The sequence below is a fragment of the Lissotriton helveticus genome, chromosome 2_2 (assembly GCF_964261635.1).
Source record: "Lissotriton helveticus chromosome 2_2, aLisHel1.1, whole genome shotgun sequence".
NCBI lineage: Eukaryota > Metazoa > Chordata > Amphibia > Caudata > Salamandridae > Lissotriton > Lissotriton helveticus.
In genome coordinates, this window is record NC_136060.1 from 482,094,515 (window position 1) to 482,114,423 (window position 19,909).

At 50.8% G+C, this 19,909-nt stretch overlaps 1 protein-coding gene across 1 annotated transcript in view; it reads right to left on the reverse strand.

The window, feature by feature from the left end:
* The window catches only part of LOC144821549 (uncharacterized), a 130,103-nt gene that overhangs the window by 40,665 nt on the left and 69,529 nt on the right, over positions 1-19,909 (reverse strand). Inside the window, exon 3 of the mRNA XM_078678724.1 lies at positions 109-348. Coding sequence (XP_078534850.1) covers positions 109-348 — 240 coding nt within the window. The remainder of the gene's footprint in view (positions 1-108; positions 349-19,909) is intronic.

Here is a 19,909-nt window from a genome sequence, read left to right on the forward strand (position 1 = left end):
ACTCTGTAAAAAAAATGTTTTTAAATAAAGTGGTGCAAGTGCTTTGGCAACTGTCATACTAAGTTTTTAAATTACCACCGTAAGGAAGAGTATACATCTGAGCCTCACCATCCATCGTGATATTGTAGACCGCGTGCTGCCAGCCCCTCTCACCACACATCACGCTGCACTGGACGTATCCGAGGGCTTCTGCACTGGGAATCTGCAAGCTGTGGTTACCCGACAGCAACTGAGAGGCTGGCACTTTGTGAGACCAAACCACAGTGTCCGCTTTTCCAGTGAAGCGGCAGTGAAAGAACACATAATTGTCAGTCTGTGTAGCTACAATCGAAACGTTGCAGACAGGATCTGCAAGAAAACAGAACATATTTAGAAAATAAATTCAACAGCTCAATATGGACCCGGAGTCATGTTCTGAAGAGCTCAAAGTTACATTGAGTTGCAAAATCAAATTTACATACTGGAAAATTGAATGCCACCAAGAAATTTTAAAGCAATTAACAAATAAAATCAGCCTAAACCTCCAAGATTCACTCGAGTACACATAATAGAACATTTTCCTATAAAAGCTTGCACTTGTAACCAAGGTATATCCGTGGCATGCAGGTAAACCTACCCATTTTGATGGTGCAATTACCAAACACAAATTTGCAATCTATTTGAATTGGGTAAACAACGGCAAGATTCAGAGACCTCCATACAACTCTGGTTTACTCAAGGAGCATTCAACTGTCTATCACATGGGGTGAGACAGTACAACTAATCTAGGGAAATTATCAATTAATGCGTCATTTTCAAACCTAAGTGGATAGTTTTTTAACATCAAGTAATTGAAAAATTCCCCTGTGGAGAAATAAAATCAAAGGTAAACTTTTGAGTGTGTAGACCGCAGCCAGAGAACAGAACACCGGAGAATTGCAATGCTTCAGGTAGCTTCATGAACTTGGATTCACGTAGTCATTTTTTTTCTTTGACGCATCAGTATGTGGTTAATTAGTCATCTAAAACAGACAAACACTTGGTGGGACTATCCTCACATTAAACTTTTGGGCTGAAATTTTGGCCACTATGGAGGCAATTCTCGGTTATCTATCCGCATACACATCTCATTACTATGTCCTTGAAATTCCCTTTTGCAACATCAAACTAAATTTAACTGCCTCATTATGTGCAACTGCCCTAAAAAAGTTACCTTCTTGTTAGAAATGTGCGGCCTCTAGTTGGCAATGGTTTGCACTTTTGGTCAAATAGGTGCCCTTCCTTCTAGTCAGGATAAGGGAGATACACTCTTAAAATAACCCATGCTCAACCCCTAGGTAGCTTGGCACGAGCAATCAGTGTAAGGTCGGTGCGGGACGGTAGTGACAACCATCGCAGTTGTGATGCAAAGCGTAGTGGTGCAGCACGCAGTGCTTTCAAGTCGCGGTGCAGGCAGAAGTTCATTGGCAGTTGTCCATCAGCATCGGTGAGACCAGGGCTGCGGTGTGGAGTGTTCGGTGCTCGTGGTGGTGCTAACCTGTCACAGTGCAATCGACAGGGGCAGTTGCTGGGAGCTAGTTTCGGTCTGCCCAGACTGTGGGGTGAGACGGGGGTGGTGTGTCGTGTGACTGACAAGCAGTGCCCCCAAACCACAGTGCGGTCATGGGGGTCCCAGTCAGCTATGCAGTCGGTTAGACCAGGGCAGCAGAGTGAAGCGGGGCTGTGCGGAGTGCGGTGCCCACAGGTCACGGTGTAAGCAGTGCCTCTGTGGAGGAGACGATCATCTGTGAGACCAAGGTTGCGGTGCGAGGTATGGCGGTGCCTTCTGAGGAACATTCCAGCAGCAGTGCTGGTTGCTTTTCCCCCATTGTGGCAAATTATACCCATGATTCCACGGACAGTACCCACATGTAAGTGAAGTATTTTCTGTCCCTGAGATTTCGAGAATAGGAGGCAAGCTCTCCTTCAAGCCCTCCGCAGCAAGTGAAGAAAGTTCAGTCCAGTCCTTTCACTGCCCAAGGCAGAAGCAGCAACTGCAGGCCAACACAACAAAGGTGCAGTACTCCTCCTGGAAGTTCTTCCAGCTCTTCTTCCTGGCAGGTTCCTTGATCCAAGCGAGATCTTAAGTTCTGGGGTCTGGGCCCCAATATTTATATATTTTTTTTTGTTCTCCTGGACAGAGTGTCTGTGCCCAGTCCAAACCAGTTTGGTGCTCTCTGGCCCAGCTTCGCAGCAGGAGGTGGAGACAGCATTGTCTAAGGCAGACCAGGCCATTTAGGTGCAAGGAAATCGCCTCACACTACCCTAAATGCAGCCCAGATCTATTCAGCCCAGCCCTGGCTCATCCAGGAAAGGCAGAACACACCTCGACCCCCTAGTGGCTGCTTGAAGAGAATGCACATCCCCAGCCCCTATCACTCCAAAGCCAAACAGTCAATCCACAAACCCAGCAGAAGCACAGGATGGTTAATCAAGAAAATTCCTACTTTCTAAAAGTGGTATTTTCAGACACCTAACATAAAAATCACATTTACTAAAAGATGCATTTCTATACTCAGAGAAATGGATTTTAGTATGCCTGAATAAATGTTAGAGTATTCCCCATTCTATCTCATGGCACGAATAGCCTTTCAACAGTGAAAAATGAAATATACTGTATTTCACAAACAGGACATGTCATACATACAAGTACATGTCCTACCTTTCAAATACACTACAATCTGCCCATAGGGCAACCTTGGGGCTACCCTGGGGATGACATGTACTAAAAGTGAAGGTACGGGCTTGGCAAGTGGGTGCACTTGCCAAGTCTACATGGCAGTAAAAACTGTGACAGACATTGCAGTGGCAGTTCTGAGAACCCTTTGAAAGGCTTGTGTGGGGGGCACAATCAGTGCTGCAGGACCACTAGCAACATTAGATTTACAGGCCTGGCACTCTCAGTGCACTTTACTAGGGACTTACCAGTAAATCAAATATACCAAACATTGAAACACCAATCCATAATTCAATTTACAATACGAGCACTTGCACTTTAACACTGAACAGCAGTGAGAAAGTGCGCGGAGACACTAAACCAGCAAAAATGGCGTCAAAACCGGGAGGTCAGAAAGCAAAAAGACAGGGAAAACATGCCAAAAGATGCCAGGTCTAACACTTATGAGAAGAAAAGATCCTCGCCAAGAATACGCTCACATTAGCAGCTGTGGACATTCATGGCTTATGATCAATTCTCAATTGCAATGTCTGATCATTGTAAAGATTTTGAAATGTTATGTGGCCCTCCTGTACAGTAAGCAGTCACATGTGATCCCTACTGGTTGCTTCCCAAGACAGATCTCTAAATGTGTTTATTTGCTAGGCCAGTACATGTAGTCTTTTCGGGGATAATAGGGGCCATACTCATGTCTGCCTATGCAGTTTATACCCTGTCTGTTGTCACACTTTTCTAATTGAGAAGGTGCCACATACTCTGCTGTGCACGTTTCACTATTAGCTACTGACGATAAGGGTTCTTATTATGAGGGAATAGTTGCGCTCCACTGGATAATTGGCCAGGTAACTGATCTAGGTCTACTGGTGTGGTGCTACTAGGAAAGGGGTGACCCTAACAACCCCTTATCAATGTTATGATACGCATACATCTACAATTAGTACAACGAAACCTGTGCATAGAAATTAACAAACAATTACAGAGTTGGCACACACTAGGCATACTTGACGATGACGAGATTGCATACTTGAAGATCACTCGCCCTACATATCCCATCCTGTACACACTACCTAAGATACACAAACACCTACCCTTCCCACCTGGGAGGCCTATTGTGTCTGGTATCGGTGGGCCGACCGAAAGAATCTCTGAGTATGTGGACCTTTTTATAGGTCCTCTTGTACGTACAATGGCCAGCTATATCCAAGATTCGAAGCATATTATAATAATAATATAATAATAATCCACATTTGTATAGCGCACAATCACCCGTTAGGGTCTCTAGGCGCTGGGGGCCGTCGGGAAGATTAAGCAAGCTATTGCCCAGAGTCACATGGTGCTGGGCTAACCTGCCGCCGGCCCCGGGGATCGAACCGTGATCCCCAGATTCCAGCGTCAGTCGCCCTGGCCGCGGCGCCACACCTCTCCCACATTATGGGTATTTTATCTGACCTACAATGGTAACCAGACCTGTTGCTAGTAACCTTGGATGTGGTGGCTTTGTACACCAGTATTGAACCAGACAAGGGTTTGAAAGCCATCACACGCCTGTTAAGTAACAGACCGGCTACACAATGGCTTCACAGCGAAACGGATTGGAATGATGAGAATTATCCTAGAGAATAATTTCTTCCTGTTTAACAACAAATGGTTTGAACAAAAGAAAGGCATGGCGATGGGATCTAAGTTTTCACCCTCCTTTGCCAATCTGTTCATGGGCTGCTTAGAGATGGAATATATTTGGGGAAAGGAGGGTGCACCTTGGATCAATCAGATTATCTATTGGGGTCCCTATATAGACGACTGCCTTTTGATATGGTCGAGCACCATCAATGAACTACATAATTTTAAAAACTACTTGAACAACAAGGACTATGGCATGGTCTTCATCATGGAACATAGCACTGAGAAGATAAGCTTTCTTGACATTGAACTGTACATATAGGACAACAAACTACAAAGTCGCCTGTTTAGGAAGGACACTTCTTGTAACTCCATTTTGCACGCCAACAGCAGTCACCCACAACACCAAATCAATGGAATTCCATTAGGGGAATACCTAAGAGCCAGACGTAATTGCAGCAAAGACACAGAATTTACTAAATGTAGAAGTAATACGGAACAAAGATTCCGTAATAGAGGCTATGACAAACATGTACTGAACCAAGCTGCAAAGAAAATCAGCAAAATGAAGAGGGCTGACACTTTAAAAACCAAATTCCCAAAACCAAAGGCGAAGCATTGGTACGCATGATCACAGAATACAATGGGCTCAATGTGGTGTTGAGAAAAAGTATAACCAAGCATTGGGGACTACTAAAGGCTGACAATATCTTGGCACAGAATATTCCAACACGACCATGATTACGTTTAGACGGGGTAGGACCCTACGTACTAGACTAAGTCCCTCTATGCCAAGAGGACCACAAACCAACACTTGGCTAACACCACACACTTTGGGGTTTCATAAATGCGGCTTTTGCAGTATGTGTAAATGGGCACAACACAAAGTGAAGAGTTTTAAAGGACCAAATAATCAGACCTATATTATCAAGAACAACATTAACTGTACTTCGAGATATGTTGTGTATGTGATCACGTGCAAATACCAAAAACAATATGTAGGTAGCACTATAAGACCTCTGAAAGAGAGAATCACAGAACATGTGAGAGCACTGAGACAGGGTGATGCTAGATATCCAGTGGCTATTCATGCAACGTTGTGTCCAGCACAAGGGACACACAAACACATTTCCTTCTTTGGGATTGACCTGATAGAACAACACCCAAGAGGGGGGAACAGGGAGCTACGGCTTCGCAGGACTGAGGCCCTCTGGATAATGCATCTGGAATCAGTCAAACACGGCTTAAATTGTGATTCTGAGATGCAGTATTTTTTAGGTTAAATGTACATCATGGGAAGGATTCTGTTGTTTCTACAAGACTTAACGCTTTCAGTAAATTGGCAGCAATAATATGTGTATATTGTGGGCGTTGATCATAGCACTTTACAATAAGGTATGTAACTCATTTGCGTAAATGAAAAAGTGTAAGAAGTCTTGTTCTTAGGCTACCATATCGAAATGTCAGTGTATAGGGGACCAGAAACATGGACATTTCCAACTACATAAATGTGGGTTAGTTTTGTCTAGAACTAAATCAGTTGCAACCATCTTGTATTGTATGCTGTATAAACAGTGCCAGTCACAATGGTGGTGGTACTATGTTTTTTCCTTTGAACATACATGTAACCTCACGAAATACTTTTTTCGTATTCTCTCATCCTATAGGGACGAACTCGACATAAATTCCTAATTAGACCCACTTCTTACCAATGTTACGCCAATTCATATGTTTACATAATTATTCTAAACAGTATTACCTTCGGCAATAGTCTTCAGGTTTGCGGGATTACTGTTCTCGCAACCATCACATACTCACTTCCGGTTTTACGTATTGGGACACCCGGAACTTGAATTAGCAGTCTAGCGCACAGCCACTCCACAGGTGCATGCCTTATTTGAGCGCATGCGTTCATCAGTAACTCGATGTACCCATTGCCACAAGTCAGGCGCCGTATTCGCCGCAAGACAGATCGACAGGTACGTTCAATAGAACGCCGTTTTAATCTTGACCCAGAGGCCACTTGGGACCTCGTATTTCAACTAGTTTTACTTAGAAGGCATCTGTGGCCACTGGCTACAATTTTGAATAAATTCTCATTTTCCCATATAGACTACGGACCCGAACTTAGCTCCAATTCTGGTCTGATCACAGCCTTTTAAAGTAACAAGTGTTCCATTGGCCTTAGGGCTCCCATTCTACTCCTCATGAAAAGCTTAGGACCAGTCTAGATCCAAATAGAAGTAAAGATATAGAACAAGGCTTGGATCATAAGCTATAGTGAGGTGAGCGAATCAACGCCTGGTGAGGAAGAGTTCTCTCAGTCTGTTTTCTCTGTCCAGCACTTCTCCCTCTCCTCCTAAATCTGTCACCAGCTCCATTCAGCAGATCAACTGACCTCATCCATCAATTACTGAACACTTTATCAGGTCGACCTATTTCTGTAGTGCTTAATTTGAGACAGTGGTTTCCAGTCCTCGGCAACGGCACTTTACCGTCAACACCGGCACTTAAGAAGACTGCCACATGGTGGCAGTGTCTGTCTAATATGGAAATTAACAATACAACAGTAGTTTATTAATTCAGTATTGTTAGAAATGGGATTTTTATTAGGCTGGGGCGAAGGCCATAGCCAGGCAAAAAGCCCCACGCTAATCAGGATAAGGGAGTTACACTTCTAAAATAACCCCTGCTCACCCCCTTGCTAGTTTGGCACAGGCAGCCAGCTTAGAGGCAGTGTGTAAAGCATTTGCACATATCCAACAGTAATACAGTGTACGCACTACAAAAGGACACCACACCAGTTTAGAAAAATAGCCAATATTTTTATATACTTTAAGACAAGACCAAATATAATAAAAATCCACAATACTATATTAAAAATCTGCAGCTATCAAAATAAGTTTAAAACACATGTCTATAGCTCCTTCTAGGGCCATCACGGCATCGTGAACAGCAAATCCAACAGTTCTGGCTGGTCGCGGGCCAGCTACGGTGTCGGGAAGACCCGCAAACAGTACCTGTGAGAAATGCAGGGCATTGAGGCCCTTGAAGTCATTCGCGTTGCAGGTCGAGCTCCTCTCTGATGGAATCAAGACCGCTGGCAGGCGTCTGGTGCTGTAGTGCGAAATGTAGATGTGTGGTGCCCCCAGGACGCAGTGCGAGCAGCGGCTTGGTGGCGACGTCAGATGAAGATGAAGGCGGTGCTCATCACGGTGCTGGCAGGTCACGGTGCAAGCAGCTGTGACGTTACTGAAGCGCTGTCGTCGGCTGACAAACTGGAGTCAATGGCACCGGCGTCGGTAGACCAAGACTGCGGTGCGGGATGAGGGCGGTGTGCCATGGAACTTACGAGCGGTGCCCACGAACCACGGTTCAAGCAGCGGCGTCGATATCGGTGTAGAGCGGCGGCGTCAGGAAGGCCAAGGCGTTCTCATGAAGGAAGGCGGTGGGAGCAGCAGCTCTGTGGCGTCGTCGGTGAGACCAGGGTCTTGGTGCACCATTGTGGCGGTGCTCTCAGTCGTGCCAAAGCTTTGCGTGAGGCGGTGCGGAGTGAGGTGCCCACAGATCGCGGTGCAAGCAGCAGCTTGGTGGCGGCATCATCAGTGAGACCAAGGATGCGGTGCGGCGTTGCCCTCTGCGGTGCTTTCAGGACACGGAGTCGGCAGCGGCGGCGTTGAGTGGGTTTGCCTCTGTTACAGCACAAAACGCACAGTCCCCAGTGGTGCGGCAGAAGATCTTGAAGTCTTTGCTGTTCCTGAGACTTCGTGAACAGGGGGCAAGCTCTACCTCAAGCCCTTGGAGAGACTCCCAACTTAGGTCACAGAAAGTCTAATCCAGGCCTTTCACTGCCCAAGACAGAAACAGCTACTGCAGATCAACCCAGCAAAGCAGTCGTCCCTTTTCGCAGCTTCTCCGGCTCTTCTTCTTGGCAGTCTTCTTGATCCAGATAAGTTCTAAAGTTCAGGGGTCGGACCCCAGTATTTGCATCCAAAAATCCTTTGATCTCTTAGGCAGAGTGTGTCTGTGCCCAGTCAGAGCCAGTTCTGCCTTCTCTGGTGTGATTTCCTGACAGGAGGTGGAGACGGCATTGGCAGAGGCAGACCAGGCCCTTTGAGGTGCAAGGAAATCTATTACCTCTTCCATCGCTGCCCAGGTCTATTCAGCCCTTTCCTAGACTTATCTGGAGCCACTCCTGCTTCCTAGCCATCTGTCGTCCAAATCCCAGACAGGCAATCCACATTCCAGCAGAAGCACACGGGATGACGGAGCAAGAAAATACCTACTTTCTAAAAGTGGTATTTTCAAACGCTGAATGTAAAAAACACCTTCACTAAAAGATGCATCTTTAGATCCTAAGTTCAGGCATACCATACTTCATTTTCCTACCTAATTCCCTGGGCCAGTTATGTTTATAAAATGTTATAGACAAATCTCCCATTCTCTCCTATGGGGAACCGGTAGCATTGCAATAGTGTAAAACAACATTGGCTGTAAATCACTAACGGGACATGCCACACACACCGGGACATGTTCCACCTTTCACATACACTGCACCCTGCCCACAGGGGTACTTGGGCCTACCTGAGCGGTGCCTGACATGTAAGAAAATGGAAGGTTCCATGACGGGCCAGTGAGGGCACTGCCTACTCAATATGGCAGCCGCACTGCGTGCAGACTCCGCGATGGCGGTAGAATCCGTGCTGCAGGTCCACGAGTAGCATTTGATTCACAAGCCCCAGCACCCGTAGTGCACTTTACTAAGGACTGACACGCAAATCAAATATCCAATCGTGAAAACATCAATCCATAACACACTTTACCACAGGAGTACCTGCACTTTACCACTGATCAGCAGTGCGGAAAGTGCACAGAAACATTTACGCCAGCAAAAACAGTCAAACCAGGAGGTCAGAAAGCAAAAACTCAAGGGAAACACACCAAAAGATGCCAAGTCTAACACGTCCCCTCCAGCTGAAAGTAGGGAGAACTACCCACCGTCCTGGGAGTTCACTTCACTAAGACGGAAGAACCTAGACAGACCATCTGCATTGGCCTGTTCGTGCCAGGGCGGTGTTCCACCATAAAGTTAATGCCCTTTAGGAAGATGGACCACCTCAGCAGTTTTGGATTCTCCCCCCTCATTTGCATCAACCATCTGAGGGGCCTGGGGTCGGTCTGAACCCGGAAGGGAGTCCCAAACAGGTATGGTTTCAGCTTCTCAAGTGCCCAGACCACTGCGAAAGCTTCCCTTTCTATGGCACTCCACCTCTGTTCCCTGGGAAGTAGTCTCCTCCCAAGGAAGACTACTGGCTGCTCTTGGCCTTTTTCGTTTAGTTGTGAGAGCACTGCTCTCACTCCATGCTCTGAAGCGTCGGTCTGCACAACAAATTCCTTGGAGAAGTCGGGTGCCTTGAGCACGGGCGTCGTGCACATGGCTTCTTCAGGGCATCAAAAGCCTTCTGGCAGGACACAGTCCAGATCACCTTCTTTGGCTGTTTCTTGGAAGTCCGTTCTGTTAAGGGGGCAACAATGGTGCCATATCCCTTAACAAACCTCCTGTACTACCCGGTGAGTCTCAAGTAGGCCTTCACCTCAGTCTGGGTCTTGGGGGGGCTCCCAACGCAGAATGGTGTCAATCTTGGGCTGTAGGGGCGCCCCCTGGCCGTTCCCTACCTAGTGTCCCAAGTACACCACCGACCCCTGCCTGATCTGGCCCTTACTGGCCTTAATCGTGAGGTTTGACTTCTACAGTGCCTTCAACACTTCCCTGAGGTGCTGCAGGTGTTCGTCCCAACTGGAACTGAACACCGCAATGTCGTCCAGGTGTGCGGCACTGAATTCCTCTGAACGGTGGAAGGGGCATTCTTCAACCCTAAACTGGTTGACTAACCTCTGAAAGGTGGCAGGGGCATTCTTCAACCCTAAGGGCATCACACGGAACTGGTAATGTCCTTCTGGGGTTGAGAACGCGAATCTTTCCTTGGCCTCCTCGGTTAGAGCAATCTGCCAGTACCCCGACGTTAAATTAAATGTACTAAGAAATTTGGCAGCTCCCAACCGATTGATGAGCTCATCAGCTCGGGAGATGGGGTGTGCGTGAGTCCGAGTGACGGCACTGAGCCCCCGGTAGTCCACAGAGAACCGCAGTTCTGGGGTGGCACCGGGTGCTGTAGCCTTCAGGACCAACACCACATGACTGGCCCAGAAACTGCTGCACGGCTCAACCACCCCTAACGCCAACATCTTCGAGACCTCCTCTTTGATGCTGGCCTTGACCCAGTCAGCCAATCTGTAAATCTTATATTTCACAGGGGGGCTGTCACCGGTGTCCACATCGCGAGTACACCAGTGAGTAACACCTGGGGTCAAGTAGAACAGCAGGTCAAACTGCCCCAGCAACTGGCGACACTCGCTCTGTTGCTCAGCAGTGAGGGTCGGGGAGAGGATCATACCATTACCGACCCATCCCCCTCTTGGGCAAACAGGAGGTCCGGGAGAGGCTCACTCTCCACTTCCTCCCCGTTGTCCATCGCCAAGAGCATGCTCACTTCAGACCTCTCAAAGAGGGGCTTGAGGCGGTTCACGTGGAGGACCTGTAAAGGGGAGCCTGTAAATCCACCAGGTAGGTGACCTCACTTTTGCGCTCCACCACCTCCAAGGGCCCAGTCCATTTGTCCTGCAAGGCACAAGGTTCCACTGGGGCCATGACCCACATTTTCTGTCCAGGATAAAACTCTACCAGAGTTGCATTCTGGTCGTACCACTTCTTCATTTCCTCCTGGCTGGCCTCGAGGCTCGCCTGAGCGAGTTTCCTGAAGTGGGACATTTGGTTTCGAAAGGCCAGCATGTAGCTAAACACATCCTTGGGTGTCTTCCTGGGAGCGGCCTCCCAGCATTCCTTCACTAAGCTTAGAGGTCCTCGCACCGGGTGACCGTACAGAAGCTCAAAGGGACTGAATCCAAGATACTTGTGGAGTACCTCCCTGTACGCAAGGAGAAGGCACGGTAAGAGGATGTCCCACTTACGCCTTATGGGTTCGGTGAGACCCTTGATCATGCCCTTCAAGGTCTGGTTGAACCTTTTCTACCAGACCGTTACCTTGGGGGTGGTAAGGAGTGGTGAATTTGTAAGTAACACAACACTCCTCCTACAGGGATGTCATATACTTCGATATGAAATTTGTCCCACTGTCAGAACCACCTCTCTGGGGCCCCCCACACGGGAGAAGATCCCCATTAACGCTCGGCCCACCACTGGCACCGTCATTGCCCTGAGAGGGATTGCCTCTGGGTGGCATGGTCCACCAAAACCAGGATGTACCTGTTGCCCATGGCTGTCATGGGATCCAGTGGCCCCACAATGTCCATCCCTACCCTTTCAAAGGGTGTCCCAACAACAGGAGAACGGTTGGAGAGGAGCTTTGACCTTCTTCCCACTCCTGCCACTTGCCTGGCAAGTTTGGCAAGACCGACAATGCACATCAGACTGCCTTCGCATTTGAGGCCAGAAAAAGTGGGTGACAAGCCTGTCAAAGGTCTTGTCCTGCCCCAAATGTCCCTCCTAAGGCACGTCGTAAGCCAGACCCAGTAGGAAGGTCCGGGAGCGCTGGGGTACTACCAGCACATGGGCTGACCCAGGTTCCACGACCTTAGGCTCACTGTACAGGAGATCATTCTCCCAGTAGATCCAATGTGACCCGGACTGATCACCAGTCACGTGGGCTGCGGCCTGCCGCCGCAGACCCTCCAGAGAAGGGCATTCTTTCTGCTCTCGGCAGAACTCCTCCCTAGTGGGACCCCCTTCTTGCTGCCAATGGGGCAGCTCAGAGATGTCCCCCAGTTCGGCTACCTGTTACCCTGTAGGCACCGGGGCGTCCGCCTCCTCCCGGGCTGTGGGACCTTCAAGGGCCGATTTCCCGCACCCCAAGACCTTTCTCTTGGCAGGGACCTGGGCCACTGTTCCAGGCACCAGGTCCCTCTGATCACCCTCTCTGGCCACCATGGACCGAGTGGACACGCATGCCCACTCTGGCAACCCAAGTATCTCCAAGTGGGACCTGAGCTCAACATCCTTCCACAAGGACTTCTCCAGGTCGTTACCGAGCAGACAATCGGCAGTCATGGAAGGGCTCACAACTACCCTCAATGGACTTGAGACCCCCACCCACTCAAAGGGAACCTGCGCCACCAGACACTGGCGCTCTGTCAACTGCAATTACTTGGTGGAATGCCCCTGGGACTACCTGCTTCTCAGAGTCCAGGTGACACCGGTCTGAGGTCACACTGGATCCAGCATCTCAGAGCCTCTACCCTTTGCCCATTGATGGTCACCCAGGTGCTGTATTTCTTTGTGTTAGGGGGCACCTGGTTTCCTGGGACCATCTCACTGTCCCATAGTGAGACGAGGGTCATTTCTGAGGGGTCCCACCATCCTGTGGGTACTCCTCCTCGAGCGCTACACTAGCCAACACCTCGGAAGGCCCACTGGGTGGCTGAGCCCCCTTTGAACACCTGGGGTCTCGCTTCATGTGCCCCATCTGGTCATATGCAAAACATCTGCGGGATGCGGTCTCCGCTGGCTTTCCGATTGAGACCACTTGTTTCTTATCTGCGGGGGGATGGGAACCTTTACCCTGGGTGTTATTTTGGAGCTCTTTGGAGAACTCCTGTGTTTTACCCTTCTCCCCCCCACCTTTCTGCTGGGGATCCTGCCCACCTTTGGCTGAGTCTCCCCCAAACTCTTGTGGACCCTGGTACTCAACCAGCTGTCCTCCTCCATAGCAAGCTTCCTGGGGTCAGTCAGCTTACTATCAACTAGGTGCTGGCGCAGATCAGCAAAACAGACTGGACAGGTGCTCCCATGCAATCAAATTGTAGAGCCCCTGATAATCTGTCAAATTACTGCCCTTTACCCAGCCATGCAACGATCGGCAAAACACATCCGCACATTCCAACCACGTGTTAGCATCGGACTTCTTACTGGACCTAAACTGGTCCATGTACTTTTCAGGAGTAAGCCCATACTTAGTGAGGAGGGTCACCATGTGGTGATAGGTGAGGTGATAGGTGAGGTGATACACCCCACCTAAAGCTATTAAAGTATCCCTCGCTTCTTCGGGGAAGAGAGGCCACAATCCTGCTCCCCAATTCTCTTCAGGGACCCCATTCATATGGATTGCGGCCTGGTACATCTGGAACCACCTCTGTATGTCGTCCCCCTTCTGGAACTCCTTGCCTACATTCTTGGGGATGTGCACGATTCTGCCTGCCTGCCTTGACGAGTTGCTGCCTCCATCTGGGCTGGTCCTTTTCTCTCGACCCAGCTCCTTCATTCTGATTTCGTATTCCAAAAGCATTCTCTTTTCTTCCAAGGCTAATATAATTTTTTCTATTTCTGTGGCTACCTTCCTTGCTTCCAGTGTATCCTCCATCTCCTCTGGGGATAGGCCACTGCTGCCGGGCTGGGAGGTTTCCCCCCCTCCCAACAGCACATCCACCCTAGGACTAGGCTCCCCGCCTCTCCACTAAGATCACCAGATTGCCCACTTGTGTCTCTGGCTGATACCCAGGCCCTCGGAGCCTTTTGCAGTTAGTCTTTCCTAGTGAGGCCTCTGACTTGGACTTTTAGGTTTTTGCAAACGGATTTCAATTCTCTAACAGTGTAGAGTTCCAACCTATCCTCCTCAAAGGCAATTTCCATGGATGCAACGGATGATGCTATTGATTCCGGCATGACAAAGTAGAATGTTCACAAGACAAATCGACCAAAAAGAAAACGGGCTAGTGTGTGGTACATAATAGTCTGCGATATAGTAGTAGTGCACACCAATCACTGTAAGTCAAGCGCAAGTTCTATCCTCACCGCTGACAACCAATGTTAGGAATGGGATTTTTGGTGGGCTAGGGCGTGGGGCAAAGCCAGGCAAAAACCACAACTCTAGTCAGGATAAGGGAGTTACACTTCTAAAATAACCACTGCTCACCCCCTTGGTAGCTTGGCACGAGCAGCCAGGCTTATCTTAGAGGCAGGGTGTAAAGCATTTGCACATAACCAACAGTAATACAGTGTACGCACTACAAAAGGACACCACACCAGTTTAGAAAAATAGGCAATATTTTTATATACTTTAAGACAAGACCAAATACGATAAAAATCCACAATACAATACTTAAAAATCTGCAGTTATCAAAATAAGTTTCAAACACAGTTCCTTGATGTCGATAGCTCCATCCAGGGCTATCATGGCGTTGTGAACAAAAAATTCAACAGTTCTGGCTGGTTGCAGGGTCACGGGCCAGCTACAGTGTCGGGAAGACCCCCAAACAGTACCTGTGATAAATGCAGGCCGTTGAGGCGCTTGAAGTCACTCACGTTGAAGATTGAACTCCTCTCTGAGGGAATCAGGAGCGCTGGCAGGAGTCAGGTGCTGTGGTGCGAAGTGTAGCGGTGCGGCGTGCGGTGCCCCCAGGTCGCGGTACAAGCAGCGGCTCGGTGGTGATGGCAGTTGGCGTCGTCGGTGAGACCAGGGTCGCAGTGCGAGATGAAGGCGGTGCTCGTCACGGTGCTGGCAGATCACGGTGCAAGCAGTGGCGGAGTCGTTGCTGAAGCGCTGTCCTCGGCGGATGAACTAGAGTCGATGGCACCAACGTTGGTAGGCCAAGGCTGCAGTGCGGGATGAGGGCGGTGCATCGTGTAACTTACGAGCGGTGCCCTCGAACCACTGTGCAAGCAGCGGCGTTTATTTCGGCGTGGAGCGGCAGCATCAGGGAGGCTAAGATGTTCTCGTGAAGCAAGGCGGTGCGTAGTGCGGTACCCACAGGTCACGGTGCGATCAGCGGCTCCATGGCAGCATCAACAGGCGTCGTCGGTGAGACCAGGGTCGCGGTGCAGCATTGTGGCTGTGCTCTCTGCGGTACTGAAGTTTCGGCGTGAAGCGAGGCGGTGCAGAGTGCGGTGCCAACAGGTCGCGGTGCAAGCAGCGGCTCGGTGGCGGCATCAACAGGCGTCATCAGTGATACCAAGGTTGCGATACGGCATTGCGGTGGTGACCTCTGAGGAGCCTTCAGGACACTGTTTCGGCAGTGGAATCATAGATGGAGTTGAGTGGGTTTGCCTCAGTTACACCACAAAATGCACAGTCCCCAGTACTGCGGCAGAAGAGCTTGAAGTCTTTGCTGTTCCTGAGACTTCGTGAACAGGGGGCAAGCTCTACCTCAAGCCCTTGGAGAGACTCACAATTTAGGTCACAGAAAGTCCAATCCAGGCCTTTCACTGCCCAAGACAGAAGCAGCCCAGCAGATCAGCCCAGCAAAGCACCCAGCAAAGCAGTCGTCCCTTTTCGCAGCTTCTCCAGCTCTTCTTCATGGCAGTCTTCTTGATCCAGATAAACTCCAAAGTTCAGGGGTCGGGCCCAGTATTTGCATCCAAAAATCCTTTGATCTCTTAGGCAGAGGGTGTCTGTGCCCAGCCAGAACCAGTTCTGCCTTCTCTGGTGTGATTTCCTGGCAAGAGGTGGAGACGGCAGAGGCAGACCAGGCCCTTTGAGGTGCAAGGAAATCTCCTCCTTCTTCCATCACAGCCCAGGTCTATTCAGTCCTTTCCTGACCTACCTAGACTATCTGGAGCCACTATCCTGCTTCCTAGCCATCTGTCGTCCAAAATCCAGACAGGCAATCCACATTCTAGATGACTCAGCAAGAAAATACCTACTTTCTAATAGTGGTATTTTCAAATGCAGAAGGTAAAAACCACCTTCACTAAAAGATGCATCTTTAGATTCTGAGTTCTGGCATACTATACTTCATTTTCCTACCTAATTCCCAGGGCCAGTTATGTTTATAAGATGTTATAGACAAACGTCCCATTCTAGCCTTGCAATCGTGAACAACGAAATTGGCTGTAATTCACTATCGGGACATGCCACACACACCAGGGCATGTCCCACCTTTCACATACACTGCAACCTGCCCACAGGGGTACTGTAGGCCTACCTGAGGGGTGCCTGACATGTAAGAAAAGGGAAGATTCCGTGAGGGGCCATTGTGGGCACGGCCGAGTCAACATGGTAGCCGCACTGTGCGCAGACTCTGCGATGGCAGGTCTGAGATTAATTTTTCTGGGCTACGTACGTGGGTGGCACAATCCGTGCTGCAGGCCCACGAGTAGCATTTGATTCACAAGCCCTGTCACCCGTAGTGCACTTTACTAGGGACTGACCCGTAAGTCAAATATCCAATCTTGAAAACATCAATCCATAACACACTTTACCACAGGAGCACCTGCACTTTACCACTGATCAGCAGTGCAATAAGTGCACAGAAACGTTTACGCCAGCAAAAACAGAGACATAACAGGGAGGTCAGAAAGCAAAAACTCAGGGGAAACATGCCAAAAGATGCCAAGTCTAACAAGTATACATTATAAATGACTAATATCTGCTGCCCAAGCCATCCTTGTAGTGTCGGGCGCCTGGAATAGTGTGAATTGTCACACTTCTAGGAGATTTATGGTTAGTATTTGAGTTGGTACGGTCATTGGCAGTCGTGGCAGGGGCAATGTGTGGTGCAAGCTGCAGTGGTCCACTATGGAAGGCCCTGGCACTTAATTTTGTACAAATTACGCAGTGTACAACTCTGCTCTTTTAGCCGCTATTGATGACATTTCCCCATTAAAACCCATCACCTCCACTAGATCTAGGCCCTCTGCCCCCTGGTTCTCCCCCGCCTTGCGAGAGGAAAAAAGCCGCTGTAAACAGCTGGAACGTAAATGGCGGCAGACATATGATTCTGAGTCTAAATTGATTTACAAGACTGCCCTCAACAAATTTCAAAAATGAAAACGGTCCACTATGAGAGATTTTTATACCCAGCAAATTAAGAATGCAGAGAACTCCACTAAAATTCTTTTTAAGATTGTGAAGGACTTAGGGGGCGTGGCCTTGAGGGCGACGATGGTGGACGCGGCTCTTTAGAGCTCCCGCCAGCCCGTACCTGATCCGTCGCATTATCCTTGCCCCCGAGTCCGACTCCCGACCCAAACTTGCAGCGGAGGTGGAGTCCGGCGAGGGGTGCCCTCCGGTGCAAGAACCGGAGCACTGGCTACATCGGTGGCGGAGTTAGTGGTGGCGACGACCTGGGGCCTACACTAGCCGAGTGACGCCGGGGCCTCAATTTTGGTGATCCCCGGCCCGGGGCTCCGGGCTCGGCGGGCGGGGCCGGCGGTGCAGCCCGCGACCAGAGGCTTGATCCTGCAAGAGGAGCGGAGGTGCCAGAGGCTACCATATCCTGCATCTGGGGGGTGAGTGCAGCCCCCCAGACCCTGAGGGCGGACAGTACCTGCTGCGGGGCCCGGAGACCGGGGCCTAGATTTTGGTGCCTTGCGCATTGCGGCGCTGGGGCGGCTGGTGCTGCGGCCCCCCGGAGTGCGATCCTGCCTGCTCCTTGGCCTGAAGCCTTGGCGATTGTCTGCCTTCTGGTTGGCTGGGGGCCCCCCCTCTGTCCCGGACTTCTCTGGAGGTGGTGCCCGGCCTTGGAGTTGCTGGAGGGCCCTGGTTGCGTCGACGAGGTGAGCTGTTGGCCCGCTGCCGGGGGCTTGGACCTGCCTCGGGGCGAAGGTACCGGGGGTGGCCTTATCCTGCGACTGGGGGTGAGTGTGGCCTCCCGGACCCCTGGGGTGCCCCGGATTTGCCTGGAGGTGGTGCCTGACTTCGGGGTGGCTGGCGATCCCTCGGCTGAGACGACGGGGTGTACAGTCGGCCCGCTGGAGCCTGCTCCCCTGCTGGACGGTGGCCTAGCCCTGGGAGCTTTGCGTGTGCCCCCCCCCCCCCCCCGCGGACGGACTGTGGCGGTCTGCTGGCCTGAGATTGGGTGCCACACTTGGTGGTGAATTGCGGCGCGGACAGCCCGGCTGTGAGGACAGGTGCCTGCCCTGGGGCTCCGGTCACCTGAGGAGAGTTTCACCATGACCCGAGGGGGGGGAGGGCCCGCCAAACAGGGCCCAATTGACAAATTTACTGGCCCGAGTGGGAGTCAGGGGGCGTCCGGTGGCCAGGGTTCGGGCCCCGACAACGCGGCGCTCATGGCGGCGATCACCCAGTCCAGGGACATGCTCGATGCCAAGATTGGGGCTGTTGGAGCGGACGTCACCCTGCTGCGCCAAGATCTGCGCAACGCCGTGGCTAGAATTACTGAGACCGAATCGAGGATCTCTGTCGTGGAGGACGATGTTGGGACCCTGAAGCGGAAAGTGGCGGCGATGGAAAACATTCAACGTGGTCTGGCGCTTAGGGTCGAGGATGCCGAAGGGCGGGCGCGCAGAAACAACCTACGCTTCGTGGGTTTTCCGGAGGGGTGCGAGAAGGGCAATATGGAACGGTTCCTGACTCAGTGGCTGGAGAGTTGGCTCCCCCCGGAGGCCCTGTCCCGCTGTTTCGTGATCGAACGCGCCCACAGGGCTCTGACGCAGAAGCCGCCGGAGGGTGAGAGGCCCAGACCTGTGATCGCCAAACTCTTGAACTTTCATGACAAGGACACCATTCTGCGGGAAGCGAGGGCCAAAGACTCTCTTCTGTTTGAAAATCAAAAAATTATGATCTTCCCGGACTATACTAGGCTCGTGCAACAACAGCGGCACTCCTTTCTAGCCGCTAAGGCGAAACTCCGGGGCCTAAAGATCCAGTACTCCTTACTCTATCCGGCTCGCCTACGGGTGATCTTTCAATCTCGTACCCATTTCTTCGACACCCCGGAGGCCGTGTTCAAATGGACGGATGAGACGGTGAGAATCAGACCGCACGATCAGCCTGGATTGAACCCGGGACGTTCACGGGAGCCGTCGCAAGATCGGGGGGACCAGGCTGCCAGGCCCCGAAGGGATAGGAAGTCACGATCGCGGAAACGGACCGCTTCCCGAGGTGGATCTCCTTCTGCTGCGCCTACTGACTCTGATCACTCTGGAAGAGGCCGCTGACAGCCAGTGGGGACATAGGCCCGTATTGGTCTACCATGATTCCCGGCTGAGTGGACATGCTCCGCGGGGTCCCATTTTACCGCCTGGCTTTGCAACTGTTCGTTGATCATGAGGGGGTACTGGGAGTGGGGGCTCGGGGGTTGCATGTTAGGGGCTGTTGTTCTCCTACGACTGTAGGAGGTTTGGGGGGGGAGGGGTGTGATTACTGTTCTGGGGGAGTTGGGATCCATTGGTATGGATGGCTCGGGGCTCTCTGTTCTGGACCCTGGGTCACCCATGCCGCGACAGGTACTTCATGGTTCCTTGAGGTATAGGGTGGGGGGCGGTGGGGTGTGGGTGGCTGGAGACAAGGCCACTAAGTTGGGACTGTACTTTGATCTGGACTATGCTGACGTTCTATTGTTGGTTGGCCCTGAGGTTTGGGGTGAGACGAGGGTTGCTCGTTGGGTTTTGTTGGGGTTCTGGGACGGGAGGGTGGGACTGCACGTGTGTTTTGCTGTATTGTTCTTTGCTGTGTGTGATGGGTGGCAATGGCGAGGACGCCCTGTTGATCTAGTCCCGCTGGATTATGGCTGATGGGACTCATAGACTCCCCGGGGAGTCATTGCGGGTGGTCACGTGGA